At 38.0% G+C, this 14,937-nt stretch overlaps 1 protein-coding gene across 1 annotated transcript; it reads right to left on the reverse strand.

The window, feature by feature from the left end:
- Positions 1-331: 331 nt before the first annotated feature.
- On the reverse strand, positions 332-14,832 carry RB195_016983 (uncharacterized protein; the record flags this gene model as incomplete). The annotated part of the gene is made up of 17 exons (XM_064183761.1): positions 332-442; positions 2,484-2,550; positions 2,609-2,742; positions 5,437-5,532; positions 5,595-5,651; positions 5,905-6,024; positions 7,228-7,313; positions 7,994-8,079; positions 8,158-8,268; positions 8,356-8,423; positions 8,514-8,602; positions 9,633-9,758; positions 10,032-10,130; positions 11,593-11,683; positions 11,795-11,935; positions 13,235-13,320; positions 14,598-14,832. 17 exons carry the CDS (start codon positions 14,830-14,832, stop codon positions 332-334), a joined length of 1,803 nt encoding a protein of 600 aa, XP_064039642.1.
- Positions 14,833-14,937: the final 105 nt, after the last annotated feature.

A 14,937-nucleotide genomic window follows, 5' to 3' on the forward strand; every position in this document is an offset into this window, starting at 1 on the left:
TCCAACAGAACAAGTAGTGAAATTAGCTCCTCATGGGAAAAAAATGAACATAAAAAAAAGAAAAAAGAGTATGAACTTAAAAATTGAGCCAAAGTTAGACCACTTTCAACATCAACCAGGTCTTCTTCGCCGATACACGTGTTTTTCGTTTTGTTGTACAAATGCGACAACTTTGAAGGACAATACAATGCGTAAATAAAATTTAAGCATTTAAATGTGAAACACAAACAAACACCAAATAAGTGGGTTTATTGCTTAAATTCAGTTCTTCTAGCGAAACAAAAAAAAATCTCCATGAAAAGCAAAAAAAAAAGAAACAAAGCAATCGAGTTTACTTGGACGACTTATTTAGATTCAATTTATCGAATGCATGTGTGGTTGCAGAAAATTCCATGCGAAATCTTGAAAATGCAGGTTCCAGGTCGGAAATGTCGCGAATAGTCTGAAACAGTAAATTAGTTGATATTTTTGGTTTTTCCCTTGATAAATATTGATAAATAACAAATAATATACTATATTGATAAATATTATATTTAAGTACAAGTGATTTGTCTTAAAAATTAAAAATAAATGGATAAATTAATTGTTAAAATTAAGTACTAAACATTACTCATTATTATAATTATTATAATATTATATTAGTTATTATTATAGTTAAGTATTATGAAAATATAATTATAATTAATTATTTATTTATTCATTCATTATTTATTTATTCACATACACCAACGATGCACCAGAAAAGAAAGATAAAAAGGTAGAACACACTTTGTCTGAGTCAGAGAATATTATGAACAAAAAAACATTACAAACTTTACTTTAACCCAATTTATTTAAATATTATCATAATTAATCAATTATATTGTAATCATAGGAATTAATTAATATAAATAAAAATAATAGTAGGCGAACGCTGACCGCTAGCACCTCTTCTGAACACATAAGTAATCACATCCAATAATTATAAGAAGTGCGGAACGTCCTCAATTCTGTATGTGTACAGAACCAGCACCACGGTAGCAATTTCTTACAGTTCACCAAGATCAACAATATACGATTTATTACAGTAAAAACTCGGATACTTTGGCAGCTCTGGACGACCAGAAGACGAAATTTTCACTGTGACTACGCTATAGCCTCGGAGGAGAATGAATTTGCACCAAAGAGACACATCGAGTTCCGTCAAACTTCAAAATTGTAGTGTGGATGCGAATCGGACACTTAGGCGCAACACAGGTGGAATACTGTACTTTAATGACCTTAATAAGCTCACTTTCACTGCAGAAATTGTCTAGAAAGTATCAGAAAATGTCGAAGAGATGTTCTTTATTTGATATTTTATCCTTTTTCTATGTTCTGTATATTTTGTAGAACGTTCGAAAGTGCAATTTGTGGAAATGGTGACATTTTGAACCAATTTATCAATTTTTTAGGGTTCTCTGTCTCTTCTTAGAATTATTCGAAACTAAATAAGTCCAAGTATTCGCCAATATAATTGGCTATACATATTTATATATTTATGTAATGTTACGCTATCCCGCTTCAATAACTCTCGGACGCTTCAATAATTCGTTCGGAAATTTTTCTCGTATTTTTTTTTTCGTCAAGACTCAAAGAGTTCGAAAATGAAAACGTGTTTCCTCGGGTCAGAATGAGCAGAAGACAGACGCCGAACCGCTGCGCTCGAGGCGCTGAGATGGAACAGGCGGTGACGACTGAAGACGGGACCTTCGCTTGCTACAATTGAGCTGTAAAGATGACTAAGGTCCCACCGCGATCGCAGCAGCCGCAAGCCCTACCACGCCACTCTGAGCGTAAGCAAGAAAAAAAAACGTAGAAAAAGAAACTTCAGAAAAAATGATGTTTCTCTTTAAAACGTAGAGCATATTTGAGATCAAAACTTGAAACGTCTTTTATCTATTAGAGAGTTCTTTATTTTCTGGTGAGATTGAGTTTTCTAATGAGCGCTTACGTAGTTACAGGTAGTTCTCACCTGACTGTATCCACTCTATAGTATTTCCTTATTATAGCAGAATATACACATTTAATAGAAAATAGCCTTCTCGAATCTCATCAACTCACAGGAAAACAAAAAACTCTCTAATAAAAAAAAACGTTTTGAGTTTTATCCTCAAATATGGTCTACTTCCTGCACAGAAACATCAGTCAATCTAAAGTTTTTTTCTAGGTTTTTCTCTAGTTTCTTTTTCTTTTTTTCTTCTCTTTTGAGGTGAAATCTTACCCTTAACGCAAAGAAAATCAGTGTTTCTTTGCAGGTCCGAAGTTAAAGCTATTCAACACCCGTAAATGCTATCGCAGCAATTTTGGAGAGATTTTTTCCCTCAGACAGAGGGGTTTACTATGTTTCCTTTGAATATTAAATCTTCTCTCAAGTTAAGGATCATTCTTAGTTTTAACACCAAACTAGCAAGTTTCTACTTTTTTCTATGACCTTATTAATAAGTTCTTTTCGATTCACAAACCTCTACACTTCTTGTGAATGGATCATAAATGACCGCGAAGGGACGTTCCATGGAAAGTGCATAATGCCTGAAAGAAAAAGCTCTACACAACCCCGAGGAGAAATTAGTCCTAATAAAACAGAGACCTTAATTTGTGTAGAGCATCTTGAATGCTCTGTGCGACAAAATACAACGGCTGATAGTCGCTATCCTCGTATTTTTGTACAGCAGTAGTCACCGGGTCAAAATCACGATGTTCCGGTTTATCCGAGCACGCATGCTGAACAGCAGAGATCTTCTTAGCAAGGTAATGAGGAGAAAGGATGAGGTGTCCGGAATTGATCCGGACCAACTCAGATCCACCTTCACATTCGACATCGACTTCAGAGTATCAGAAGTTTACTACGGGATGAAGAGTATGCAGCCTGTATAATGATTTGCGGATATTAAAGGCATCATCCTAAAAATCCCTAACTGCTGTGGATTTCCGATGGGTAAACTCTATACGTGGTCGTACACTGCAGGATCACGGATAGTTTCGCTCATCTTCCCCTAATCGTAGTAGAGAACGGCGTGAGAGACTCCTTTTTTACTACGGTTAGGGAGATGACGATTTCAGTTGCAAAGCTTAACAGTTGTACACGCGCCGCATCCAGCTGCGTAGCGCTTGAAAGCCAGTGAGTTCTCCGCTCTCCTTGACTGCCTATTCAAGTAAAATCTATGAATAGGTTTCTGAGAGGACCAGAACCTATACGTAGACGAACGTTCTAAAGTACCTCGTAGGGAATAATGCGGTTCCCACGCCGTTTTTTTAGGACGGTTAGGGAGAGCTGAACAGAAACAAATCTGATCTCGTAATCTACAACTCCATCTCTATATTTTCTGTCGATTCCCTCACCACGTTAAATCCGTGGTATGCTGCCTTTAAACAATGGATAAGGACAGTGTTTCAATCCTTCCAGGTAAATCTAGGATAAATTTATTGAGGCTATTTATTTATTTGCCTGAGAAACGCACGGCTCGGTAACCCTGGGCGGTGCTGAACCATCGGGCGCTGCGCAATCGCAGTAAGACCCAGTTACCACTACGTTACGCCCACTTTGAATACCACTCTCCTACTAAGGGCACCCTCTCACAAAATTGAAGATCTTTGAGACCTTTCAGCAAAAAACCAGGGTTAGAAGTGTTAATCACAAGTATGAGCGCGATCACGCCTGATTCTCCTTAAATGTCCTCTTAAACGGCGTGGGAAACGGTCATCCTGTGCAAATTTTCCTACCAGGCACTTTACAACGCATCACTCTATACATGTGCTACATATACTAGCCAGTAGATGATAATAAGTGAGGTTCCTCTTGTAGCCTGTCCCAGTAAGACCGAAGTAAATAGACAGGCTAGTGAGAGAAGCGAAGCGTTCACACAAAGTTAGCTTATGAGGTGTCTCGTAGGAAGATTCGAACTCCTATGTTATTTCCCACACGCCATTTCTCAGCACAAGCAAGAAGAATTGAAAGAATTGAGCATGACTCGCACCTATACTCGTGATCTACACCTCTAATCCTATTTTTTCGTGAAGAGATACCATCACCATATTTTTTGTGGGATACTGTCTTTGCCGGGGATCTCGCTGAACTTTAGCTAGGTTCCAGTTCCAGTTCCACTCCACTCCAATAAGTTGCCATCTCGGCTCCGTTTTCTCGAAAATATGTGTACAGCAGCGCATTACTCGTAGAGTGGTGCATCTACTACCGTTTCTTGGTACTATGAATCGATGAGTACCTGTAGCACACGTGAGGCATTAGTGCTGTAAGAGTTCTGAGTTAGCACAAAAAACGATCGATAGTACACAGGGCACGATCGGTGTATTCGGAAATGGAATCTGCTGATTACGGGCCCCGAAGAAACCAACGTCGTGCATAAAATAGCAGTGAGAGCAACGCCGAGGAGGACCAGAAGACGACCACAAGGGGCCAGGTGCTCCTCACAACTTCGGAACCAGCCATCCCCATAGATGACATCCTTAATTTGCTGTCCACTCCAACATTAAAGAGTAAAGGATAAAGTTTCTGGCGTTAATCAATCCGCTTGGGATGCGCCCCCCACGTCCATTTCAACTCAGAATCGTTTGAGGTTCACGAACGTGTAACTGGCCTATCCAGTGACTTGCGGTGGCTAGCCGATGGGTCACGTCAGTGTTTTTATCCTCCCAGACACGTCTGGTACCAATTTATCGACCCCGAAGGGATGAAGGGCTTGGTGAGCACTAGGGCGAATTGGAACCTCCGATCGATCGTGCAGGAAGCGGAACCTCTAACCGCTACACCACACCCGCTATAACATTGTAACTGATATTGCCCGCCTAGTATTGTGCTGACTATGTGACAACGAACTTCTAGGATCAATCTGTATTTACAGTATAGTTGGTGCAATAGCCGATCTATAACTGTGCCATGAATGTAAAGTAGTTGATTCAGCTGAGTTCATTTTCATCCTATTGATTCCGACTTCATGGATCAGATGGGCAGAATATAAGAGATAGACGGGAAATATTAAACCGAAGGAAGGAGGCCCAGTGGGAGCAATACGTTTAGCTGGATCACCTTTTTGAACAAGAGTGTTCTCAATCTTTCTGTTTCCATTCTTCCTGTAAACTTTCTGGAAGTCGTTAGTCGTATTTTTTTTGTACAGCAGCTGCTGGCAGTATATTTTCTTGTATTTTTGAAAGTAGAATAGATAGTGAACCTTTGTGTGTACCGTACATGAGGAACCGTAGACTACGTTGGGCAGTGCGCTTCATGGGCGTAACGGGCTATTGGTCCCTAGCAGTACTGGACCAGAGGGTCATCGTAGCCATGGCAGACTCATGGCACAGTTAGCAATAACAAACTAGCAACAACACCTGTTCCAAGCTCTAACTTCTGGGAAAGGTGGAAAAACAGAATTTTGTCTTTGGAAAAAAAATTTTCTGACGCACTTCCAATTCTCCATAAGCAGAGATTAATCCAGCACCGATCGCTTTTAATTGGCCACCTTCTCTGCACAAACCAAATTCGATTATGAACCAATAAACCTGGAAACGGTTAGGGAAAGAGCTGTGCAAAGGAGCTGATTGAAAACCGTCGAAAAACCTACGGTAGCTAGTTTCTCAATTTGTTCATCTGATGCTCCCAAGCTCATAAGGCCAATGTCCTGAAACGTAATTATTTCAACATGACTTAGGTACGTAGTTACAGAAGTGATTCTTAAGATCTACAAGGATTTCCGTCGCTGACCTAAGTCAAAAAGGCAGGAGAAAAGTGTATGATTGCATTCAGGATGGAAAGATCGAGATTCACGCCAGGATCGAAATGGTAATTGCTTCAAAACTTATGCAAAGTGACTCACCATTGGAATTTTGCTTTCCTTACCAGTTGCACCAACAAACGGTGAAAAAAAAACCAACCTGACTCATTTGAGCAACCATAGGATCAGCAAACATTGGCACATGTCCTAATAGTTCGTGGATCAGGTCAGGTTCTGGAGAATGATGTGGTTTCCCGCTATGACGTAGGTACGTGGTCGTCTTAAACACACACACATATGCATCAGAGCACGAGCGAGGCGGGTATAGCGCAGTTGGTAAGAGTTTCCGCAGTGGCGCCACGATCGATAGATGGTTCAAAACAGCCCCTGTGCCAACCAAACCTTTCATCCTTTCGGTGCCGGAAAACACCCGCTAAACCTGGTTGAGAGAGAAGAAACACTGACTGACACATCGTCACCGCACGCGTGTTTAGCCCGCAAATCATTTTGTGGGCTAGACACGCGTTCGTTAACCCCAAACGATTCTGAATTAAAGTGAACGCGTTGGCGCATCCTAAGCGGATTGATTAACGCCTAACACAATATCCTTCGGCGTTTAAGAGCAGGAATAGCTGGAAAGCGATTGTGATAACCTTAGGTTCAAGGAACTAAAGGATAATAACTAATTATAATGGATGACATGCTTGGGCGTTGGTCGAATCCCACTGGGACGGGCCACCCCTTTGAAGGGCATCACCCCACGAATCGGGCGTGGAATGGATTTCCTTTGGAGTAAACCTATATCTGGTCGTGGATTATGAACACAGGGGTGGTTCCTCTCATCTCTCCCTGCATCACTGTAAACAGACGGCTTCAGAATGCGGTTCCTTACGACGTCCTCTATTGCAGCGAGCCACCCTTGCTCCCCGCCCCCGTCTGTGAATGGTGAAATGAAATGAATTCCCCATCGAGGAGTCCGAATGGATTCGAGAAATGAAATTAAATCCCCATCGCGGCATCCGAATGGATTTTCGACGAGTCACAGACGGGGGCGGAGCGCAAGGATGGCGCGTTTTAGTAGGGGACGTCGTAAGGAACCGCATTCCGAAGCCGTCTATTTCAGTGACGCAAGGGGAGATGAGCGAGATCCTACCTGCTTTTGCAATCTACGCTCCCGTATAGTCTTTGAAAACCCTCGGAAATTCATACATCAGATTCTTGGAGTGATACCGTTAAACCCGACTTCGAATCGTTTGATCTTTGTGAAAGTGTGATGTGATCTGATGTTTTCGCCCCCAGACAAATCCGGTACTAATTTTTTGACTCCTGAGGGATGAATGCTTTGATCGGCACCAAGGCAGTCTCGTAACACCGGTCGTTTAGTCGCACCGGGACCTCTTACCACTGCACTACACCCGTACATATAGAAGAAATTATGCATGAGAATACGTTCTGGGATACTCTTCTAACAATTTTTATATACCTGAAATACGCGAAACGCTAAACTTGCGAGGAAATCACGAGCAGATAGTAGACCAGAGCACGGACGAAGAATGAAGCCTGTCCTCTCTAAATTTGTAAGTTTTTTTTTCAAACTTCCTACTGTGATAACGTTGATATTTCTTTATTATTCCATTATTGTTTAACCATGCAAAAGCCATAAAAAAAAAGAAATAAACTGTTGCAAAATGGTGAACTAATTCAGATTCTCAAACAGAAAAATCAAAAGTCAAACAGAAAAAAACTCTGATGGAAAAAATCAAACAGATATAGGAAATCCTTGTTTTTTCTTGGTACTACTTTTGAAAGATTCACTTATACTTTGATACTGCTACGTATATACTTTTTCAGTACATTTCTCTCGCACTTTCTCCTTTTTTTTGTGGATATCGACGGTAGCAAAAAAAATTATTTAATTAGTTATTAATTAATCATTTATTTATTCTTATTAATCATTTATTATTTATTTATTCAAATTACTTAGAATATTTTATTATTTCCACATTGTGAGCTAAGGTATTCTGGCTGTCCGAGCACTCGTCAACAATTAATAAATTAATTAAAATCTTGAAATTAAATAATAATAATAATAAATAATAATAATAAAATTGACATTAGTCAAAATAAAAACGGTATTTTCTCCATAATTTGTGCGCAGCGATATTTGTTTACTATTATTACTATTTATTTACTATTTATTTAACAGCATTTAAAACTGCTTTGCTATTAAAATAAGCAAATACGCTTACTCTGAAGATAAACGTTCACGTCTTTTATCTGTGGAATTCTCTCTGGCGACAACACTCCTGCATCCTCCAACATTTTGAGGTTCTTTCTAAAATCAGGTGCCTATCTGGTTTATGTTTTCTTGCTGAGAGTCTCCAAAATCGTTAATTTATCAGATGTCAACTACCTATACGCTAGACATGTGTGTGTTTCGTGGAGACCTCGTAGTTTTTCGTAAACAGCCTTCCATGTTGCATGCTCTTCCTCAGTATAATCCACTATGGGAATAGGATCACCGCTGAAAGAAAAAAAAATCGCGATGTCCCGCACAGAAAAAAAGCATAAAACATATTTTATGGACATCCTTTACGGATTCAACACTTACTGTCTATATTCCAATGCGTGATCGTTCAAAAACTTCCTTCTAGCAATGTACGCGGCATCACCGTGTCCCTAAACGATAATCCTGAGATTTTTAGTAACAGGGGAAAATATGTCCAGGAATTTTGTAAAAAAAAAAAGAGAAAACTTAATCTTTTTTACCGGATGACGTGGATCTGTTGTTGGATCATACTTGGTTATGCAACGAGAGCACTTGTCCAGCTCAGAAATATGTCTTGGAAACCATGGCACTATAAGTTATACGGTATTTCCCTAATATCGGCTCATTTTGAAGAATACGATATATTCTTTATTGTTTCGGTACTCTGTAGCACCTATTTAGAACATATAATATTTATTCTCATCCGTTTTTTAAATTATTTTATCCAATTATTTTCTTTTAATCTATTTCATTTCTTCATTCTTTATCTTATTTCATATAGTATGATTATATCATGCCATTATATTATTTATTATGTTATTTAGTATACAAAATAGAAATAAAACAATTTAATGAAAATATAGACGTACGTAAACATAGGCGACACTTATGTTGAACTGTACGACCGCGACGCGCGTAAGACTCGCTCAGCGACCATATTATCGAGCAAATACAATAAGGTTGGACAGCATACTTTTCAGCAAATACACCGCATTAAGTACAGCACACCTTTATTAATCTTATACGCCAAGATTGAGCCTAATTATTAGTATATATAGTCGACCCCGGAATTTCTGTTCCCTTACGGCCACTGGCGGTGCTGCTGCGACGCGGCACCATGAGATACAACTGATTTGTTCGTAGCGTATCTATTCATTTATGTTCCACGCAAAAGTAAATAAACGTGTCAATAAATAATGGAATAAAAAAGTAAATATTCTTACAGTTCAATTTTACTTATATTACGTCTATTTCAGCTTCAAATTGGAAAAAAGACTTTTTATTAGCAGATTTATCTTCATTTATATTTCATTTATTTCAATTTTACAGAGTACAAACAATTCCTATAACTTTCTTTCACATCTACCGTGCCAAAGCTGTTGGCAGAAAAAAAATGCAATAAAACTAAGCTAAAACTAAAACTGACAGTTAGTGTCCAGGAGAAAACAAACATTCCTCAACTTCTTCAAAAAAACCGCACTTTTTTTTCTCATGAACTCACTTATTGTTGGGATGGATTCGTTGGAAAATCCGAAGAAATTCCAGTGAAGATGTAACATGCTTCCAAGTTTTTTTTTTCTTGAATTTGTTTGTGAGATTAGAAACACGGATGACCGTACCCTCTTCCACAGAATCCTTTCTATATAGAGCGATACCGGTGAGATCCACATGTTGTTGTGTAAGAGCAGCAGCGGCTGCTATTAGTTGTTCTTTAGTGCCATCACAATCCGCAAGTAGGTCCCATCCTGAATACAAATGATAGATTTACCAACAGAAAAAAGTAATCCGAAATAGACCTATATCGAGAAGCAGTGCATTATTATATAACAACAAAACTGTCACATTAAGGACCATGACATCGTCATTTTTTGATTTTAGTTTCATCATTAAAGAACTGGTTTTATGGTTTTGTGGTATAATTATGGAGAAATCACCCAATCAGTCTAAGAACTGATCTCCTGAAATTTTGATCCACACTAAAATTCCATTAATAGTGCAAAAAATCGAACTGAGCCTACCTTTTCCTGATTTTCCTTGTCTTGTCTCAAGATGACTAATGTGAATGTTGCTCGATTCGAATGCTTTGATCACTTCGCCAACAAAAGTTGCTAGACTTCCTTAATAGAAACTTCGAATGTGACCGAATAGATTTGTTTACACTACAATTTGTTTATACTTATAAATACACAAATCACAAAAATCAAATAATCACATAATCACAAAAATATGTACATGACTTATTCATGCGTGACATTCTTAGCTGCCCTATTATGAGCCGAATCTGTTCTAGTGTAAAAGATTTTGGTAATTTAGATCATCATCGGATCAGAAATAAGTAAATAAATTCACAATTTTTTTTTAGTTTATCTCACGGAATTTTCGGAGGATAATCTTGAAAATAGGGTAAACAATTATAGAAACAAAGGAAAGCCCGGGAAGAACGAGCGGCTAAGTTGGCAGACCAATATCGACCTAAAGGTTGTTGAGCCATCGTAAGGGATTTAAAAAAATGTAAAAAGAAATACAATAAAAGAGACATTTTTTTTGGGAAGCGATTTTTCAGAAGACAAACAGTTTCGATGCGTCTCTTTTTTTTTTGAGAAAATAGTCATCAGTGCTCTTGGTTTGAAATTTGCAGTGCACACAGTAAAAAAAAAAGAAGAACGTAAAATTGAAGACAAATTAGTTTAGTTCCTCTCTCCTCTTACTCCAGAATGTACTACTTTATACTTTTCCCTATCCTTGATTCCAGATCTCCATCGAAATGAGTCTTTAGATTTTTCTTGTCGGTTCTCTTTATTCCAGTGTTTATATCAACCTTTTTAAAATAAAATTTTGAGCATTTATGTTTTTGGTTTAATAGTAGTTTTCATTTAAGAAGCGCAATAAATAGTTCTTCTTTGGTATTTGATCAACTTCCGCATAAAAGCATTTACCTAAGTTCACTGGGTCAATCAATTCCTTCTTTTATTTTTACTTTTTTTTTAAATTTTGTTTTAGGAAACACTGTTTGTTGACCGTAGATAGCACTTCAAAATCACCAGGAAAAAAAAACGTTCTGGAAACCTGGAATTCAAAAAAAGCATACGTCTCTCGTTTTTTCATTGTTGAGTAAGGCCGAAATTAGATCTTCTTTTTAAAAATTGAGAAAAAGGTTAGTTACATCAATTGTTAAGGTTAATTCCAAATTTACAAGGCTCTCTTTGCTGGACATTGTCTTTTTAGGTCCCTTACGGTCTTTCTATTTACTAGACTAAAAAAAAAAGAAAAAAAATAAAATCTGTGGAAATATTTCCATTTAAGGAGGTTGGATCGATTTCATTCAAAGGCATCACACCACGAATCTGAGGTGGTACGGATTTCCGGTGGATTATTCGTGTACAGAATCGTAGATTATGGAGAGGAGGGTGATTCCGTCCATTTCTTCCTAATTGCCGTAAAAAACGGCTCGGAAGATGCGGCGCATGTACGAGGCTGGCGCGCTCCAATCGAACTCGTTGTCGAAAGACTCGTGTTTTTTTTTTCATGGCAATTAGGAAGAAATGATGGAATGATGTTTTTGAATATTTGTAGACTTACCAGAACTGCTAAGCACCGCCGTGAAGGCAATACTTCCCTTCTCAGCCGCCCATATCAACTCAACACCCTCGTCGTTGAGTTGTTGAAGAATCTGGAATCGAGAGCACATGGACATGGGTAAATAACAATACTGTCGCTAGTTTTCCAGACTTTTATCAATTTTAAAGCTCTATTACATGGTTGCAGAATGAATAGAGAGGACCTGTTCTCCACGGGTAATTTCACGAAGTTCTTCTCGATGCTTCTTCGTGTTCTGTCGCTTAACGCCAGCATGCAGAATTGTCTCACAACTCGCTTGATGTACAAGCGAGAAACGACGGGGATGACGAAGGTTTTCATTTGCCTGAAATCAAATATTCGGATGTATTTGTCCTCTATTCAGGGATAAATACGAGGATAATTGGAAAAATCAATCGATCAGCACTCTATCCCGCACATGATATTGATTTTTTGGACCAGAAGTTAAAGGTGCTGGTTTGACTCCGCGCATTGTCATCAACTCCTGTTCTTCGGGATTAAATAGCATACCTTACGGGAAATAAAATAAGTATATAAATGGATGCTATTATGACAACTCTGATTGATTGATGATTATGCTGCAGATCCCTGGCTTTTTCCGAAAATGATGCATTTCGCTAGAAATATATCCAGGAACAAAGTAAAGAGTACAACAGAAATAGGAAAACATATGTCATCCACTTTTTTCTACCACGATTCCCGTAATTTTGTAATAAATGTAAAAGGAAACTGCTCATATAGGCAGTAAACCCGGACAAATAATATGGACACTGAAAAAAGAAATAGCGACAAAGAAAACAGCATTTTATCTTTATCCGGACGTTTTTCAGCGTTCAACTGCAATCCGATTTTCACGCCGATTTCTTTGAATTCCCGAAAAATCCATTCAAAGCTCGCAAAAAAAAGCTTTTTAACAGTAGTTTTCCATAGGAAAATTAACATACGACTTTTTTTTGCACATTTCCTTACCTCTTCAAAAAACCTAAGTGATCATATAATAACTTATCTAGTATTTTTCGTCACTATCCGCTTCCGTATTTTTAATAATTATTTATTTGTTCACATATGTTTGCATTCTCAACAAGTAATCAAAGCGTAGAATGGTCAATAGTGAAGAAAAGTCCGAATCCCGACAAAAAGGAATCGAAGAGGAACTAATTCTGGAAATAATCGAAGAGGAACTAATTCTGGAAGGTTCTCAAGCGATTCGATGAGATTTTTCGGAGCAGAGAACAAAAAATAAAACAAAGAGTCAGAGCTGAAATTTCTAACTTACCACAGAAATGGAGGAGAAAGAAAAAAGAGAGAAAAAATACTTTGAAAATAAGACGAAACGTTCGTAGCAAAGGATGGGATGAATTTCTCGACCCCCCGTTCTTCAATGAAACTATTGTAGATCAGAGCAGAAATGCATCTTTAATCTTAAAGGATCACTTAATCGATACAGTAACATTTAGAGAAAAACCGTACGACACTACATCTTCCCGGAAAAGAAGCACAGAACATCCCTACGTGAAACACACAAGAGAAGTACAGAACGCCCACGCTCTGCCAACTCCCTAATCAATAAGTGTTGAAACAGCAAAATTCCGACAAAAAACCGCGCGATAATCGGAAAACTCACATTTTGTGTGGCCATATTTTTAGTTTGGTCGTATTCTCTCAGAACTCTGCCGGATACTTTCGAAACTTCCCAAGTACCTTCTCTCCCTGAAAAACAGGCGAAGTAGTTAGATTTTATTTCACTGAGAAAATCTGTAAAAATTTGTCTGAAATAAATTAAATTTTAAGGATGTATCACTTGAATTGAGACCACATAATCTGTGATTGGTTAAATTTTTTCTTTTCAATTTTCTTACATCTTTTCAACATTACTATAACCCTACATTAAATTAATATACTGTAGCATTACTATAAGCTTTCAGCCTTACTAGAGTATATTACAATACTTTCTTAACAGGCTGCTGACTCACCCTTGTCTACGGAGATTTTTTGTCAAGAAAAAAAAACCCTCAAATCATTCAAAAAAATGTCACTAGAAATATGCATGGAAATTCTTCAGGATGTGAACTGAAATTCGTCCATTAGATAAAATTTTGTCGTCTTTTCCCAAAAAAAATTAGTCTACGTATAGTTTTTGAAAAATTATTCAAAAAAGAAAAAAAAAAGTTACCTCAAAACCTCAGCAAGACAATATATGTAGGTCTATGTTTCTGAGTGCTCGTCGGGCCAGCACTAACCACTTCCGACCACATATCATAGTCGAGATAATTGCATCCGTTCTTAGACATATTATTATGTCATGACAATATGTCTCACAAGGTAGGTTTAATGCAAAAAAAAAGTACGCTAAAATAAACCACAGCATGGTGATGGATTGTCGCGACAAGATTATCCATGACGAATACATCGCTAGACGTAGATGTACATGGAATGGCGTATGATTCGATTATTTTCTGGGTTTACGGTGATACTCTCGGATGCATGAACACCCACGAATCGTTTCGATTCCATGTCCTGTGAGATATAAGAATTCTATTCTGGAAACTCCGTCCATGTCATTCGCGGAATTTCCGAGAAAATAACGAAATTCTCTGAACACCGCGAAGGGATGCTTGCCTGAAGCTTCGCAATGAGCTATTTATTCCAGTTGTGTACGAAACAGTGTTTTTTCCAGAGACTTTTTCTTCTTTCCAGAAAAATAGTAGTAATTTTTTACTTTATTCGTTATCCAGCTAAGCTCAAGAGAACCCCAAGAGATCTCTTTTTTCTATGTTTAAGCGAATATAAGGTGACCAAGGACAATAAATAACAAAGTAACGAAATAGTAAGTATGTTCTCACCGACACGAGCACATTTTGTAAGGTCACGTCTGATTAACTGTGAAAAAACTACCCTAGGGGAAAAAAGAAAACTATCCTAGAATAGAAAAAATAAAAAAAATGAAAGAATAGAAGTGCCCGATTTATCCTGGAAAACGGTCTTACCGAGCTTTAGCTCCAGTGATGTACGTGTGTACCCTTTCACACACGCCGCATACCCAAGAACATCAATAAGGATATCTCCACGGTCTCCACATGTTACTATCAACGAGTAGCCTTCTGGAGGAATTGCCGCATGAACAGGATTATAACGTACCTCGTAGGAACAAACACCCGCTGAGGACTTTTCCCTAACTGATTTTTCAGGACAATCAGGAGAATCAGGCGTGATCACACTCATATTCCTAACCTATACCTCGAACTCTATATTGTCCATGGAAGATCGCCAATTTTGTGATCTGCAGCCTTTCAAGAAGGTACACTTCCTAGGTGAAATTCATCCATA

This window comes from Necator americanus, chromosome II (genome assembly GCF_031761385.1).
Source record: "Necator americanus strain Aroian chromosome II, whole genome shotgun sequence".
Taxonomy (NCBI): domain Eukaryota; kingdom Metazoa; phylum Nematoda; class Chromadorea; order Rhabditida; family Ancylostomatidae; genus Necator; species Necator americanus.